Genomic DNA, 17081 nt, shown 5'->3' with positions numbered 1-17081 from the left:
TATGGGACCATTGACCACCGGTCAGCCCCTCCAATCATTCTGAATGATCCTCAGAATGGGAGGAGCTACCCTCACTCTCTTGTTCTGATTGGACCTTTTGGTCCTGGTTTGAGGAGGGACTTTCACTGCCCTGCTGAGCCTGCTCGTTCACGGGCTCTGATTGTTCTGGTTCCGGAGTGTGGTGGGAGTCACAGGCGAGCTCTGATTCGTCAGTGTGAGAGGGGCTGCAATCAAAAGTATACTCTGACAGGTCCTCTGTGCTCCTCTCCTGGAACACCAGTTCAGACGGGGTGTCCGGGGTCTCGCCGGGGCTGGCTTCAAACTGCAAATTGATCTGGTCCGGGAAGCTGTCTGGGATTTCTTCGTATGGGACATCTGGTGACTGGTCCTCCTTGACTGGAGGGGTGGGTTCCCGTGGCAACGAGAGCCCCTTGTGTCGGCTCCACAGCTTGTGGAGTTCTGTCACCTCGGACACACTCGTGGTGTTGCCGCTATCGCGAAAGCTGGCCAGTGGGGGGCGCACTTTCACACCCGTCACTGTGACTGAGCCTTCTATAGCCTTCCGAAGCTGGGGAGAATGGAGATAGATATAAGCAATGAGAATAAATAAATAAATAAAATAAAGTGGGAGATTACAGAGAAGGGGAATGTAAGGTGAGCAGTAAGTATAATAAGCTTACTATAAGCCTACTGTATACTTTGTGGAACGATAACGTCATTTCCAGCAAGCGACAAGTTGCACGACAATGTATAACGCAGGATTTAGAGATGTAGGAATTATTATAATACAATCAGAAATAGACCATTATATAAAACACACATTTCCCTTCTACACACACTCACCTCTCTGAGAGAAACGACTCCAACAAGGCGTCCAGTGCTGGTCACATATGCATGGTCCAGACCCAGCAGAGAGAAGATGGTGTGAGTCTGTTGGACAGACAGACAGACAGACAGACAGACAGACAGACAGACAGACAGACAGACAGACAGACAGACAGACAGACACATACATGGAAAAGGTCAGGATGATATCGGGCACATTACATGGTGAACAGATTACAGAGACAAATAGAAAATGAGTCGTATAAAGGAGACTAAAGCTAGGTTTAGGCAAAGGATAAGGCTTACTGTAATTTACAAATATGTTTGTTTTTGAACATTTCTGACAGGATAACAGTAATCGGATTGTGTTAAATGGGAAAACTGTGTATTTCAAAAAATAATGGGGATTTAGACCAGGCGATCCTATCCATCCTTGAATCAAGATTAAATGTTCTGATGTTTTTCAAAACAAAAACACAGGTGGAGATTACGTTTTGATCTGGATAATCCCGATCCTAGTGAAAGGGGTGGATCCAGGGTTTGATTTAGAAACAGATGCCATATCTATCATACCTTATGCAGGGATGTCCTCTCCACAAGCTGGAAAGGGGCGGGGTCAATCTTGCAGTTCTTGAAATCTATCAGCTGCTCCATTTGCTGCTCCTCCCATTCTGCTATCTGAGAGTGGGCGGGGAAAGCCATTCACAACCATGTGAATTTAGGAATGCTCCAAACGGCTGCATTCCCTGATCAACAACATGCTGTAGCTCTCACCTCTGTTGTCGTCATGTCATCTTCTACCTCGGTAGCGTCCTGCAGACAGAAACTGTGCTATGTACACATGACCAACATTCACATCCACCAAGACGTGTATACTGTCGTTGTCGGGTGGAAACCATGTACATCCAAAACCTTCATTTTTTGGTTATTATTTTAAAAACGATTTAAAGTAGTGAAAATACAGTAGCTGATCTACAAGCACACAACACCTCGCACCGCCAGGCATTGTGTGCTTGTAGATCTGCTATTTTCATGACCTTTGTGCGACACCTTTGTATGATGAAGTAGGGCTTTAACTTACTTTAATTTACACATTTGAAATTGGAGATACAGTACCAGGTTTCTGCATGACAGTGACGATATTTGTGCGTGCATGTGTCTGTACACTTTTTAATTATTTTTTTATTTACCCAATAGGAATGTATAGAGATGGTGAGGAAAGACTTGAGTAAAACATTTCACAATATGCAGATGAAGAAAAGGAAATGGGTTTAATATACTTAATATGCGCAAATCCCAGTTAATTTTGTTACATGTTACAGTAAATGCGAAAAACAAAAATATGTACTTCCATGATGCAAGTATGCATAAGATTAAGAATATGTGGCCACGTTGAAATAAAAGGTCCCTACCAAAAAGCACACAATAAGCAGGCAATTACAGTGGTTCTCAATCCATTTTGTTGGACGACTTGCTATCACAGGCAAAAACACTCAAGCCTGAGTTATACTTACTTATGTAGTTACGGTAGAATAGCCAAATAGCCAATCTAGAAGCATGAGAGCTTATGGATCTTCTTTTTTCAGTGTGTGACACCAGGGCGCAACTACAGTAGGTATAATCAGGCATCAGAAGTTCAAAGAACAAAGTAACCTTTCTCTCCCCCCCCCCCCCCCCCCCCCCCCCGCACTGCTACTGTAATAGTTGGAAGCTAGTGCATCACAAAGAGTTTGGTTCGACCGTCACTAGTGGCTTGTTCACAAGGCAACGGTTACCTAGCAACGGTCTCTAGGCGGTAGAACAATCTTACCGCCATGGAGATTCTCACTCGCTTGGGCTGCTTGGTTTCAGGCGATGCCGGCCCAACGGAGGCCTTCCAGCCAGGGAGAGAAGGAATCAAGATAACAGAGAATTTATTAAGTGTCGCATTACACAAATTATCCCTAAAATTGTGTTACCGCAGCATAAGATTCCCATGAAGACACAGCTCATGGCGGGAGTCCCTCTGGCATGTTGCTGGAAGGGTCCAGATACTATGCCAGAGGTGAAGGTGAAGGTACAAGATCTAATAAAACCTGTACATACAGAGCATTTACTCAACAGTGCACCTGTTATGCACTTCTTGGAGAGAGAGGGACAATGACCCACAAGAAGGGTTCAACGAAAAGCCAAGACTACAGGTCAAACTTTAAAGTCCCTGTGAGTGCTCCCGGTGAGTAGGTTGGTGCCTTGCATGGTTTCCTCCGCCACCGGTGTATGAATGTGTGAATGGGTGAATGTAATGCACAATCTATGTAAAGCGCCTTGGATAAAAGCGCTATATAAATGCACCATATAACAGGTACACAATTACGTAAATAACAAACATCCCTTGTTTAACAAGGAAAATCACCCCTCTTTTTCTCTGCATGTCGTGTGTGTGTGTTGTGTGCGTGCGTGTATTTGTTGCATACATGTCTGAAGCACGTATCGTTGTTCATTGTTCACACTTGTGCACCACTCACGCACCACATTTTCTTTTTCTCTTTCTTTCTTTCATTCGTTCTTTCTCTCACCTCCAGTAGGTCCTTGTCTTGCTCAGAACAGGATAGTGTCTGGGAGCCTGAAGGAAGAGACAGAGATGCAGTCTGAATGAATGATGTGAGTCTATGTTTGCTGGAGAGTTAACTTTTTACTTTTTTCAGTCGGTTCACTCAATCTCAGCATTCGAAAGTGAAGGGTACTTAGGAGAGTGCTACTTTCGTGTGTGTGTCGTGAATATGAGTGCACTGTATGCGTGTGTGACTGAGAGTACATACTATTGGGCGTCTCTGTGTTGCTGATGGCGGCAACGGTTTTCAAGGCCGACTTGAGAGGAAGCTGAGCATTGGATGCGGCTGGGTTGAACGAAGAAGACTCCTCTGTGGAAATCTATATGGGGAAAATATTAACAGAGACAGACGCATGCCACAAGTACACACATGCATGCACGCATGCACAAGCACGCACACGCACGCATACACACACACACACGCGCGCACACACACACACACACACACACATGCACACGCACGCACACGCACACGCACACACACACACACACACACACACACAGACACACACACACACACACACACACACACACATGGCCATGCACGCATTCACACACATATCAAAGCCACAGACAAATATGTATACACACATGCACATCACGGCACAGGTAAAGGCACAGAAACACAGAAGAAATATGTTAATATAAATATAGAGAGAGGGGGAACTGCAGTACACAATTACAGAACCACTTACCAGAAGGGATGCCTCAACCCAGGGTTAGGGTTAGTACATCTGTGCCATTACCTACCTACATGGGACATGCTTCACCCATGCATTGGCCAATCAACTTATCCCCCCTAAACGCCAGTCCAACCCCAACCCCAAGCCCACCCCAACCCGACCCTAGATCCCCAGCCCTCCTCACACCTGTTGGGTGCTCACCAGGAAGCGGACCGCTTGGCGGGCATTGGTGTTGGCCATGTCGTTGACGTGGGCGTGGGCACAGGGGGAGCTGGGGGTGCTGTCGCTGGTCAGGCTGGACAGGTAGTCCTGGGCGCCGTTGTCCCGGGCAAGCTTCTGGAGATGCTCCAGTCGCCGCTGGCAACCCAGCTGCTGCGTGAGCAGCGACTGTAGCTGAGAACGCTCTATGGAGCCCAACAGGATCATAGACTCTGAGGGAGGGAGGGAGGAATCCAGTACCACTTAAACTCTCTATTGGTAAAAAGTACTTATAATATACATACTTGATACAGTCTTTTTTTTTTCACTCTACAAAATCTCTTTGCCAAAATGTTCCACCCCAGCAAAATGGATGTTTGGGATATTTTGACTATTGCGATAATATCGTAAATCGCATATGAAGTTTTCATATCTTCCCAAACTCCCATCCCTAATACACACATATACACACTCAACAGGATCATAGACTCTGAGGGAGTCCGGAAAGAAAGAAAGAAAAAAAGAAAGAAAGAAAGAAAGAAAGAAAGAAAGAAAGAAAGAAAGGTGAAGAAAGACTTCTAATAAAACGTATGGGAATTGGATGAACAAATCACAGCAGAAAAATATATTTCAAATGTTTCAAAATAGATACTATCCCCATTTCTCGCTTCAGCCCGATTTGGGGGAATGAGGCATTTACCCCGGGCAGGGCGGATGGAGGTTTTAAGCTTTGGGCTGGAAAAGGAATCAAACAACTAAAAGATGTTTTTGGCAAAAATAAGACTCTGCTTTCATTTGAAGAACTTATGGCTTATGACTTTAATATTCCTAGAACACATCTGTTTAAATTTTTCCAACTCAGGGACTTTATAAAGGTTAAACAAGCACAGTCTCTGACGATTACTCCTCTGTCGATAATAGAAAGAGCTCTCATCAGGAATCCCTTTGAAAGGGGCATCATATCTGGGTTTTATACTCTCATGGTAGACTTCTCTCCCGAAACATCTGAATCTAGATTTAATGCCTGGAATTCTGATTTACAAGGGGAGCTAACAATGGATGAGTTTAACACAGCCTGTGAGGAGGCTCAGGCACAGTAATACTCGTTTAAAATTGCTGCAATATAATTGGCTGATGAGGGTGTACATCACGCCAGAAAAAATAAACAAATTTAATTCTAATATCCCAGACACCTGTAGCAAATGTAACAATGATAAGGGCACTCTGTTCCATTGTTTGTGGGCATGTCCAAGAATAAAGGAGTTCTGGGAGGAGGTTAGGAAGGAGTTACAACGGATACTACTTATTAACATTGAGCTTGATCCAAAACTCTTCTTGCTTGGCCTTTACCCAATCGGCCATAAGATAAAAAACTGCGAGATAAAATTTCTGGATCTTGGGTTCCTACAGGCCAAAAAGGTTATCGCCCTTTCATGGAAAAGGACAGGGAAACCTAGCATCGCTCAGTGGTTTAAGGAAATATCTTTATGCCTTCCTTTAGAAAGAATTACATACACTCTCAAAAACAAACAAGAGCTGTTTGAGAAAATATGGGGAAGTTTTATTCAAGGGAAACGACCTTTCCCATCTGATGGAGGAACCTGGAGTGGGGTAATTGTTTCTTTGTTTTGTTTTGTTTTGTTATCTCTCTACAATTATTTGTCTGGCCTTGTGGCTTATAAATCGGGATGTTGATGTGATGTGCGTGCTCTTTGTGTCATCTTTATTTTGTATTCTTTGGGTTTTTGTTTTTTGTGGGGTTTTTTGTTTGTTCATTTTGTCTGAGTTTTGCTTTTGTTATGTTGTGTGTGTTGTTTTGTGTGAAAAAAAAGAAAATAAACATTGTTTAAAAAAAAAAAAAGTTTCAAAATATACAAAAATAAGAAATAACATAATATGATGGACACTGTACGGGAGAAAATGTGTTATTTTATAGCCAATATATATTATATTTCACAAATATATTTGTGAAAATGTATTTCCATTTAGGCACACACACCCACACACACTCTTACCTCCAGACTCGACCAGGGCAAGTGTCTTGAGCTGACCAGTTAGCAGCACCTCCTGTAGGTCCCGGTAACTGGAGGAAAGAGTGACGTAGCGCACATCTCTGACCATTATCTCTTCCACACGGACATTATACTTCCTGACATACAAGGAGGAGAGCAGAGGATTAGAGAAGTTAGGGAATAAAGGCTATTACATACCATGAGCGACGTGAATAACCAAAACGAAAATGCAACGCGGTTATTTCACATCAAATTGTTATTTTGGTGATGCCCCGCCTTCATGCAGGCCCATGGTTTTATTCGCGGTGAAAAAATTACCTAATTTCGGAAAATAAATACGCCACTTTATCGCTGCGTTATATTCACGTTTATTGTGTCAACTCATTATATGTTGAATCAACTCAACATAATATAATAAGCAGCAGTTTAAATTCATGCGAATCAATCAAGCAAAATAAACAGACCTTAAATCAGGGAAGGTGGTGGAACAAGAGGGAAAACCTTGAAAGAGGGGAAGGGGGGGGGGCTTGTTGATAATGAAGAAATATTGAGGGAAGGATTCTGAAGATGATGGAGGCAAGCGGGAGGAGATAAGAGGAGGTACAAAGGATAACAGGCTTTCTTTTGCAAACATACAAACGGCCACGCAGAAATAGCAGCAGCAGCAACCGAACAAAACACCTCCACAGGCATAACAGCAATGGAGGAATGTAAAACATCTAAGAATGTAAAAGATACACCCACATCCATCCACTGATCCATCCTCAGCACTCTTTCAGGCACCACCACCGCACGCACGCACGCACGCACGCACGCACGCACGCACGCACGCACGCACACACACACACACACACACTAGGGATTGGGACGTTAAGCGATATTATCGTTTATCAAGATAATAAACACTCACGATAATCGTGGAGATTTCATTTATCGTGATATCGTCCTTCATCATGCACTGGGATCAATTCACCTTTTATCTGGCGAGCTGCATATCCGGTACGATTTAAACTCCTATTGGTAAAACGTACTTATGATATACGTACTTGATACAGTCTTTTTTTTACTCTCTACCAAATATCTTTGCCAAAAAAAAGACGATCTATAAGCTAACAACACGTCGCTTTGTGACATGTTGTGAGCTTGTAGATCTGCTATTTCTTTTTGGCAAACGTTCCACCCCAGGATAATCATATCACAATAATCGTGATATGAAGTTTTCATATCGTCCCATCCCTAACACACACACACACACACACACACACACACACACACACACACACACACACACACACACACACACACACAGCGAACACACACTCACTCGTGGTGTCCCATGCCCAGTTCAGGCAGATATGGTAGTTTCTTGATCCGGATGATAGAGTCATAGAGGGAGGGTTGGAGGGACTGAGCTACAGCATTGGCCAGGATGACCGCTATCATTACAGGCAAGATATGGGAGATCTGACCGGTGAGTTCAAACACGATGACCGCCGTGGACACGGTGTGCGTGACGGCGCCGGAGAGCGCCGCAGCACCTGTAGGGGAAATGATATGAATAGAAAATGAAGGTAAACTATGTACAGTATGCACTCATTTAACTCTGGGGAGACTTTCAACATTCTTATATCTTCTACGCTGGGAAGCGAATACAGGGGTTAAGCCAAAAGAAATCCCAAGACCATGTCCCCCAGATGTATCTAGTTGGCAGAGGCATTCAACAGTGTTTTAGTTTTTTACTATGTCATAAGACATCGAATCCAAAACGGAATCAATGAATTTTGGGGGGTTTTCTTTCACACCGTCCTGCTAACCAGTAAGTCACAGCCATCGCCATTTCATTTCAGCCCAAAAGCTTAAGTGGAATCCTTTTGCATCAGTCACATTCAATAAGCTAGCAAAGATATAAATAGCCTCGGCCCTCAGTGATTTCAATTACAGCGCATCGGACAGACACCCCCTGTCCTCACTTCCACTCATCCACAAAATCCCTTATGGGAGATCGGGACAAATTGGATACAGAATTTGGAATTATTTCTATGCTGATTTCCGAGCAGCATGATGGATGAATGCTCACCGACTACAGCGTAGCCACCAGGGACTATGGGATACACAAGGCCATCTTCATGTATACCGTCAGGGAACATGGAAGCCATGATCTCTCCAACCAGCCGGCCAAATGCAGCTCCTGTCCAACACATCCACACAAACGTTATTTATAGGGCTCATGTCATCAGAGTTCAGAAACACGCAGGAAGCTGGAGCAAACATTGCTTACCAATAAGAAATACTGGCATGAAAGCCCCACATGGCACTGGCATGGTGGTAGCCACAGCTGACATCCAAAACTGACAAATACAGAGAACAGAGAGAGAGAGAGAGAGAGAGAGAGAGAGAGAGAGAGAGAGAGAAAGAGAAAGAGAAAGAGGGAGAGAAACACACACACACACACACACACACACACACACACACACACACACACACACACACACACACACACACACACACCATGTCATCCAATTAAATTCCCCCACATTAACACAAACCTTAATCTACATGTTCGAAGCAGCCCAACTTGTGCCGGGGCCTTAATTACCTTCATGATAATGAAGAAGATGAGCGTGATGAAGACGTTAACTTGGGGATGTTTCCAGGCATGGGAGTGGCTGATATAGTGGCTGAACTCTTCATTCACTCCATGACGGCACCAGGTACGGTTGTCAAACAGAGCCACCAGCGATTCATGCTGCGTCAGCTTCATAGAAACATAAAGGAAAGCTAGGTCTATAAACACTTGTCACTGAGGAGCATTAGGTATTATCTCTATAGTAAAATTAGCATGTGGGTAGACGGTGGGAAGACGGTGGGTGGGTGGGCGTCACAAACCTAACTCGGGATAAACGCTACTAGATTTCCAGGCAGTGGCGGTACAATTCCAAAACTAGATGTGTGGTTGCACTGACGCAAGCCGTGAAATCCACTGGGAAATTAATTCTGTCTTGGCTTCCCACATGAGAAGAACGGATACATGAAGAACTAGAACTGCACTTTGTCGAGGTGCCAACTTGCGCCTCACGCTCAAGCAGGCCACACATGGCCTACTTGTGCGCAAGCATTTGTTTTCCTTGATTACAGTAAATCGCTCTGGATTTGCCTAAATTGTAAATTGCAGATTTTATCTACTACTACTACAAACTGTAATAACTACTACAGTGGTACTACTACTACAGACTGTAATAAATAAATAACCAATGAGACAGGATCTCAACTAGGCAATGTTATGTGACAGAGTTGCTTTATTTTCTTACCTGTCCAGCCATGAACTGTCCAAAACCTGGAGGGAAGGTGAGGGTGGTGATCAGCAAGGTGACCAGTGCGGGGTACACCAGACGCCTGACAGGGAGAGACGGACTGTGGGGTCATTAATGGGTGATCCAGTATGCTCTGTAAGTGCTCCTGAGAGGATGTCATCCTGTTATACATGACTGCCGCACTTAAACTTGACAAGACAGATCCAAATCCATGAATAAGATATGTCACCACTCAGCTGAGATAAGGTACCAAGGACATTTTAAATAGATGTGTGAATGCCTGAAGGATTTCACATTTACAGGTATATGCGAGATGGAATCCGCCGACCCACAGATGTGCTATGACACCGCAACATTCAAAGATTGTAACGGTGTCATAGAGGTTTTATTTGTCACTCACTCCTAAAAGTTAAGTATGTGCAGCGAAATGTTGGCGTGACATGCTCCCCAGACTGTGACAATAACATATTACAATATATAAACAAGCTAAACAATAACTGTATAATACTACAAGCTAAGAAAAATGAAAAGGTAACAAAAGTTAAAGTGTGTGTATTGTGTCACACATAGTGTAAATACAAAATGAGTAAAATCTGAGTTAACTCTCAGAATCACATTAAGAATGTTGCTGTACATGAATCATACTCACTTCCTCAGGAGTAGCTTGTTAATGGTCTTTTGTTTCCTCATGCATTCCACTATGAGTCGGTTCAGGTAGACAAAGAGAGCACCACCGAAACCACAGGCAATCCTTATGAAGAGAACATATTTTCCCAATCAAATGGATGAAATAAAATTCCATGGTGAGGCACAATAACAGCTGCAAAACTGTTTAATAACAGGGTGGCAGTGGCTCAGGAGGTAGTGTCCGCCTGTGTTACTGTCAAAGTTCCCTTGAGCAAAACACTGATTATGAGCCAAGACTATAACATATTTTAATTGCGACCGTCAGGTCGCAGTTACTATCAAAACCTCGACCAGCTGTCCGTCTGTCACACGTCACACGTCAGACTTTTGCCCTGCTCATATCTCCGCAACCGTTGCCCCGATCCATGCCACATTTTGCACACACACTCCTTGCCTGCCAAACCACCACCTTCACCCATCAATTCTCACATGACCCTCTTCTAGCGCCACCATGAGGCCGATTCTTGCAAAACACATTTTTGACACAGTGGGCCCTATTATGATCCAGGTCTTATGCCTTATGCCTTAACTTCTTTACCTTTTTTTCACTATTTTGAAAAACATTTTTAAATACTTCAAATGCTGATCTACATCTGCACGTTGTGAACTTGCAGATCAGCTATTTGAAATATTTAAAAAACAAAAACAAAATAGTAAAAAAAGGCAAAGAAGTTAAGGCATAAGGCATAAGACCTGGATCATAATAGGGCCCAGTATGTCTACACTCATGTCATCAACATGGATCTGTCCCATTTAGCGCCACCTTCAGGCCGAATTTTTTAAAACACATTTTTGGACACTGCTCCTACAGATTTTGCCCTAAAATCACGCAAATCGGTACACAGTATGTCTACACTCATGTCTGACAAACTCAGACATTTCAATATTGGTTGCTTGCTAGGTTACTAGGAAAGAAAAAGAAAAAAGATAGCTTGTTCTGTAGTTTCAGTTATTGTCAGTTGCTATGGGTGAAAGTGTTATCTAAAGTAGTCAAATGTAATTGTAGTAAAAAGTTCCCACATACTAACACATACTAACCCCAGGATGGCAAAGGCTGGCAGCTCCTGGAGGTCAAATGGGAAATCCAGGCGGAAACGGGTCTTAAAGAGAGCAGTGATGGTCTCTGAAGAAACAAAAATAACAGTCACACTTAATTGACCTAGTTACATAATCATCTATGATCATGTAAATAATCAGATGGCTTGGATGGCTCGACATGTCCTCTGAATGGATCACGACTGCATTCCTAAAGTAGCCTTGAGGCTTGAGATGGACCCCACCTGGAAAGAGGAAACAAGGGAGGCCAAAAACAACTTGGCGGAGAACTGTGGCCTCAGAACTGAAGATGGCAAACCTAACGTGGGGTGAGGCACAACATGCTGCACACGATGGGACCAGATGGAAGCAGATAGTCCCACTCAGCCTTATGTTGCACATGGAACCAAGAGGATTAAGTAAGTAAGTAAATAATGATCAGTGTATCCTGCTTGGAGGACGGTTAAATTGTAAGTCACAGAAAAGATCACTATACTATTAAGGTCGCCTAATCGCCTATAAATACTATAATGGTCTCTATGAATTGAGTACAAAAGAGCCCCAATGTAAACAAGCCATTGAGCTTTCTTGGGTTTAAATCCTATTAGTAGACCTTGCACTGTATCTGAACGGTACTGGCCTGTGCCGTGCTTTTCCTACGCGAGCTTATAATAAAGTATTCAGTCAATCAATCAATCAATGTAAAAGCGTAATAAATTCATGGTAACTTCTGTGGTACTTGTTTTAGCATTGTATTGCCATTTATGGCCAACTCCATCCACCAGGTATTGCAAGTATCATGCGTACCTTCCTCCTGGTTCCAGACAGCCAGGACTCTGAATATAAAGGCACTGAAGGTGGCAGCAAAGAAGCCCCTCCAGTAGTTCCTCACCGCGAAGAATGTTGAGGTCACCTCAATACTGAACAGCACCCCTGGAACACACACACACACACACACACACACACACACACACACACACACACACACACACACAGACACACGCACACGCACACGCACACGCACACGCACACACACACACACACATTTTATGATACTGGTCGATTTACACTTAAAGTACCAATTGGTCACCCTGTCTGAATAAACGCACCCATCCATACTGTACAAGCACACACACACTGCAGTGCACACACACAGACACACACACACACACACACACACACTAAGAATCAAGGCCATATTCTGATATAAAAGGCTTCAAGGTGATGTAAGTGTGGGGTTATAGCTGCATGCATGGTTTTACCTCCGATAGGGGCAGCGAAACAGCAGCCCACGCCCACAGCACACGCAGCCGATAGCATCTCTGTGTTCCTCAACTCATTCTGTTGGAACAGAGTCAGATAGACACATACAGGCGGACACACACACACACACGCACACGCACACACACACACATACACACACACACACACACACACACACACACACACAGACACACTCACATACACAATATCAGACACACACGCACAATATCATACGCACATACACGCATACATGCATGCACATATACGTATGCAAAGACAAAATACACACAAAACATATTTCACACAACGGTGCACAAAATTCAAAGGCTGAGAGGCCTCCATGCTTGTGACTTTGCGTTGAAATGACATATGTGTGCAGTGAGGAATGAGACACCATAATTGAAAACTGTTGAAGACTGAATGCTAAAATATCATGGTATGGGATGTTTGTATGGAACCAAAAGGCAACTAGAATCAATGCCTTGGTGTAACGGTTCGCTGAACAGCAGAATCGAACACAGCGCCGACAAATAGATGAGCATCAAACGTAATCATCTCACAAAGATTCGGAGATGGACAACATGGATTATTCATGTAGATGGAATTGGCAATAAAAGAAGAAGCCATCAGATTCGTGCACCCATACCTTGTTTCCCTCAAAGGACTCTTCCTTCAGCAGTAATGTGAAAGAGACAGAAGTAGATGTGAACACAGTACGCCTCCAGATCAACATATTACGTCTAGGGCTGGGATGCGATTAAACATTTTAATCTAATTAATTACTGGCTCTGTGATTAATTAATCGCAATTAATCGCATTTTAATCACACATCGATATTTGAGCTGAGAAGCATTTTTCTCAAGTAAAACACATTTTGTTGTACGAGTGAATCAACAAGTGAGTTTTTTAAATCTAAATTTGGCATCCACTGGGCCAAGCAAAGCGCTCTGATCGGCTACTTCTCCCTTTGCATTTGTTGTCTCGTCTTGGTTGGTGCATCGCTATGATCGGTATGCCCGAAACTGAAGGTTCTGTGGTGCAAAAACTAAGTGCGATTAAAATGCATTTTTTTAATCGCGTTAATTTTCTGTAATTAATTAATCGCAATTAATCAGTTAAAGTCCCAGCCTTAATTACGTCACAGCAGGAAGAGATCCAATTTATTATCACACATCCACACAAATATTGAACATTTAGTGAGCAGGCCTTTCATCAAACAGTCTTAATTTCCGCAAGGCACTGATCGAATTAGCAACTCCCTGGCCTGATTATGGCTAATGTCCACATATTCGTCCCGTCGACAGCTTGAGTTCTCCATGTTAATGTTGTAATGTCTGAAATGTCCTCCGCACCACTCCACTCCTCCATCTTCCACAGAATTAGGCTGTGTTACTGTTGGTGCGCGGAGGAGCGTTCTCCTGGCGCACTGTCCCGCGGTGTGGCTCGCTCAAGTGAGTGGGGGTGAGTGTGTGTCCTAAAGAATGGCAGAAAGTCAAACAAACTTGGACGATTTGCGATGAAGCATGTATGCCGTGTGTGTGTGCGTGCGTGTGCTTTTCTGTCTCTCTGTGCATCGCAATATTATTTCTTTAATATGTGGCAGTGTAATTATATATTTTTTTTAATATCTGTTTATTGTAATTTTCAGTTTTTTTTTCTTAAGTACAGGCAAATCTACAATAGAAAATCTTTACAAAATATACTGGCAGTGTAATTACTATGACCACTTACCTGTTGTTGGTTGACTAGGCTTCATGCTGTTTACTCAGATCTTGCACTAAAGGCCTCAGCAGACTACAAGAATTCACGTACAACTCGATTTCATCATTATTTCATCGGATCGTATGAGCATTTACACTACACGATCCTCTTTCTTGAAGATTATTGGGTTGCAGCGGCGTAGGAAACGGAGGGGTCGCGTACGTTTTGTCCCCCGTGGGCTGCGGACCACCAGTTGGGCTGCCGCGACGCTGAAATCCAAAAAGGAGAGGAAAAAAGCCTCAAATGGGGCCGGCACTAGGACCACGCGGACGCTAGAAGAGGCTGCGGTCAGCCCGTAGGCTTCCCTATGCTCGAAACCTGCAGCACGCAGTCACCACCAATCGGCCCTAATAGAGACGACTGTGCCGGCCCGGCCCATTATCCCAAGTCATTATGGGGGTGGTGACGTGATTGTGACTGGGTAGGGAGGGAGGTAGAGACTCAATCCCCCTGCTGCTCAAGTGGTTTGCTCCGTAGTAGGCTACGTGCTACGTCAACGTAACTAGTTCAAAGAAAAGTGGCGCGGGATACGTTGATAGAAGGTGGGACTTTTGTGGGGCGTTTGTGTGCAAATTGCAAGGTGAAAATGGAGCGAAAACAAAACAAAAAAGCAAAGGGTGGCTGGGAGAAAGTACAAGCTAAAAAACGAAAACGTTTGGAGGCAGATGGAAATGTTTAAAAATAACTAAGATGTTTGCCCAGCAGCAGCCTGCTTTTAATGTGAGCGAGGAGGAGGAGGCGGCGCTACCGGCCAGTAGTGCTCTCGGCCGGGGTAGTATTAGTACGGCTGAGCCGGCCACAAGTTCAACCAAGTCACCTATCGTCGGGGACGTGGAGCCGGTGGAGGAGCTATCAGAGGAGCCCGGTCACGGTGCTGGAGAGACGGAAGGTGGAGGACAGCGCAGCGTTGTTATTATTCCCGAGGCCGAGGAGGAGTCGCCGCCGCCGGATAAAAACAACAACTTGGATAAGGAAGTGGATGATCGCGTTGGAACTGTAGGTGATGATGAACCTGGGGCTGGGAGTGAGACTGGGGAGACTGCATTTGACTACTTCGCTCGGCCAAAATCAGCAGATTTTGATTTATTTTTTTAAGTACCATCCATTTCAAACAACCACCAACAATACAGTTAAAAGTGTATTTAATTGTAGCGATGGGACACGGCGATCTTGGTTAACTTATTGTAACACATCAAACACATTATACTGCTCTGTGTGTCTGGCATTTTCCAAACATGATAACCCCTTTACTCTAGGAATGAGAGTAAAGGGGGGCATGAGATACTTGGCCCTCATAACGATGCTGCCTACGCTTACATTTTAAGAGAGAATAGAGGCAATATACCTGAGCTGCTTGATGGAAATCAAACGTCTATTGCCAGAGAGCAAGTGCGCCAGCGGCGACAGGTTTTAGAGCGTGTTATTGACATTGTTAAAGTAATTGGAAAACGTGGACTCAGTTACACTTAGTTACACTCAGTTACAGTTAAACTGTCCGGCCTGTGTCTATTTTTTTCCTCCATCGCTATAACATGTTCACTCGTTCATACCGCCTAATTGGGCTTGGATACAAGTTTCTCTTAACACTGTCAGTGACCCAAGTTGCTTGTGAGCGAAGCTTTTCCACTTTAAAATTCATCAAAAATCGACTAAGGAGCACAGCATCACAGGAACACCTCGAGAGCTTTATGCTCATGTCAATGGAAAAAGAGACTCTGGCGTCTTTGAATAAGGACCTCATCATCGACCTGGTGGCGGAGAAAAGCGCACTAATGCGACGGCTGCTCATTCAATAAGGTAGGACATACAAGTAGTTTAGTTTATTATTCTCTATTCTATGCTATTCTATTCTATTCTATTCTATTCTATATTCTATTCTATTCTATTGAAATGTGGTTTGGTCAATTTGTTGGGCAGTTGGGCTTGTATAACAAGGCAAGCAGTGTCCACTGCTGTGGTGTGTGCGTTGTGTTACAGTGATGTTGTTTTTGGCTGCAGACCAGGGTCATGCGTGTGAATTTGAACTTGATGTGACTGAGTTATGCAGTGGTCAGTTATTACCGGCTGGTTTTTATTTGTCTGTGGAGTGGAGTGTGAGGCTGTTGTATATTAAGTGTTAGGTGTAACAATTGTATGCATGTAGGCAATGAGTAGATCATTTGATGGGTGAAGTGAGCGTTGCATTAACATTTAATTGAGACCAGAATAGATCGCTGTAAAATTGAGTTGGCTATTAACGTGGTCTAATGGCCTATGGAAAATAGTGTCCTGTGTATGATGTGTGCGCTGTGTGGTATAACTCATTGTTACACACCCGAACCGACCTGGAAATGCACACAGAAACCCAAACCAAACCGAATTTTTGGCCGATCCGAACCGACCCGCGATTTTTCGGCCGGCGCCTGGCGGCGCCTGGCAGCGCCGGCGAATCATACTGGACTAGGCTGTGGGCTGGGCCGGTCCAAATAGGACCCCCCCACCTGGGAACCTAACGGTACGCCTATGTTGGGTTGTGTGTCCCGATGTGCGAGTAGACTCGTTCACACTACAAGACTTCTTCACCCACAGCGCTGTGGTGAAATCTGCCGAGAGGAGAGAGAGAGGGAGGGAGGGGGGGACTCGAGGGAGGGAGAGAGAGGGGCTGCTGCGTCTCTCTGTGTTTGCGTCGGTGATGATCCAGCCAGGGACGGTGGATTAGTGAAATCCATCAAAAGTA

General features: G+C 44.1%; 1 protein-coding gene across 1 annotated transcript in view; it reads right to left on the bottom strand.

The window, feature by feature from the left end:
- Positions 1-34: 34 nt before the first annotated feature.
- LOC308285009 (chloride channel protein 2-like) overlaps positions 35-17081 on the bottom strand; it is a gene marked incomplete at both ends in the record, with an annotated part of 49482 nt that continues 32435 nt past the window's right edge. Inside the window, 19 exons of the mRNA XM_080725729.1 lie at positions 35-568; positions 844-930; positions 1399-1503; positions 1600-1638; positions 2636-2698; positions 3381-3427; positions 3624-3735; positions 4285-4529; positions 6312-6445; positions 7633-7846; positions 8386-8496; positions 8587-8656; positions 8905-9063; positions 9617-9719; positions 10269-10370; positions 11345-11429; positions 12149-12274; positions 12604-12682; positions 13251-13274. Coding sequence (XP_080581855.1) covers positions 35-568; positions 844-930; positions 1399-1503; positions 1600-1638; positions 2636-2698; positions 3381-3427; positions 3624-3735; positions 4285-4529; positions 6312-6445; positions 7633-7846; positions 8386-8496; positions 8587-8656; positions 8905-9063; positions 9617-9719; positions 10269-10370; positions 11345-11429; positions 12149-12274; positions 12604-12682; positions 13251-13274 — 2439 coding nt within the window. The remainder of the gene's footprint in view (positions 569-843; positions 931-1398; positions 1504-1599; positions 1639-2635; positions 2699-3380; positions 3428-3623; positions 3736-4284; positions 4530-6311; positions 6446-7632; positions 7847-8385; positions 8497-8586; positions 8657-8904; positions 9064-9616; positions 9720-10268; positions 10371-11344; positions 11430-12148; positions 12275-12603; positions 12683-13250; positions 13275-17081) is intronic.

This window comes from Nannobrachium achirus (assembly GCF_963921795.1).
Source record: "Nannobrachium achirus genome assembly, chromosome: 5".
NCBI classification, from domain to species: Eukaryota; Metazoa; Chordata; class Actinopteri; order Myctophiformes; family Myctophidae; genus Nannobrachium; species Nannobrachium achirus.
This window is presented reverse-complemented; position numbering and strand designations above follow the sequence as displayed.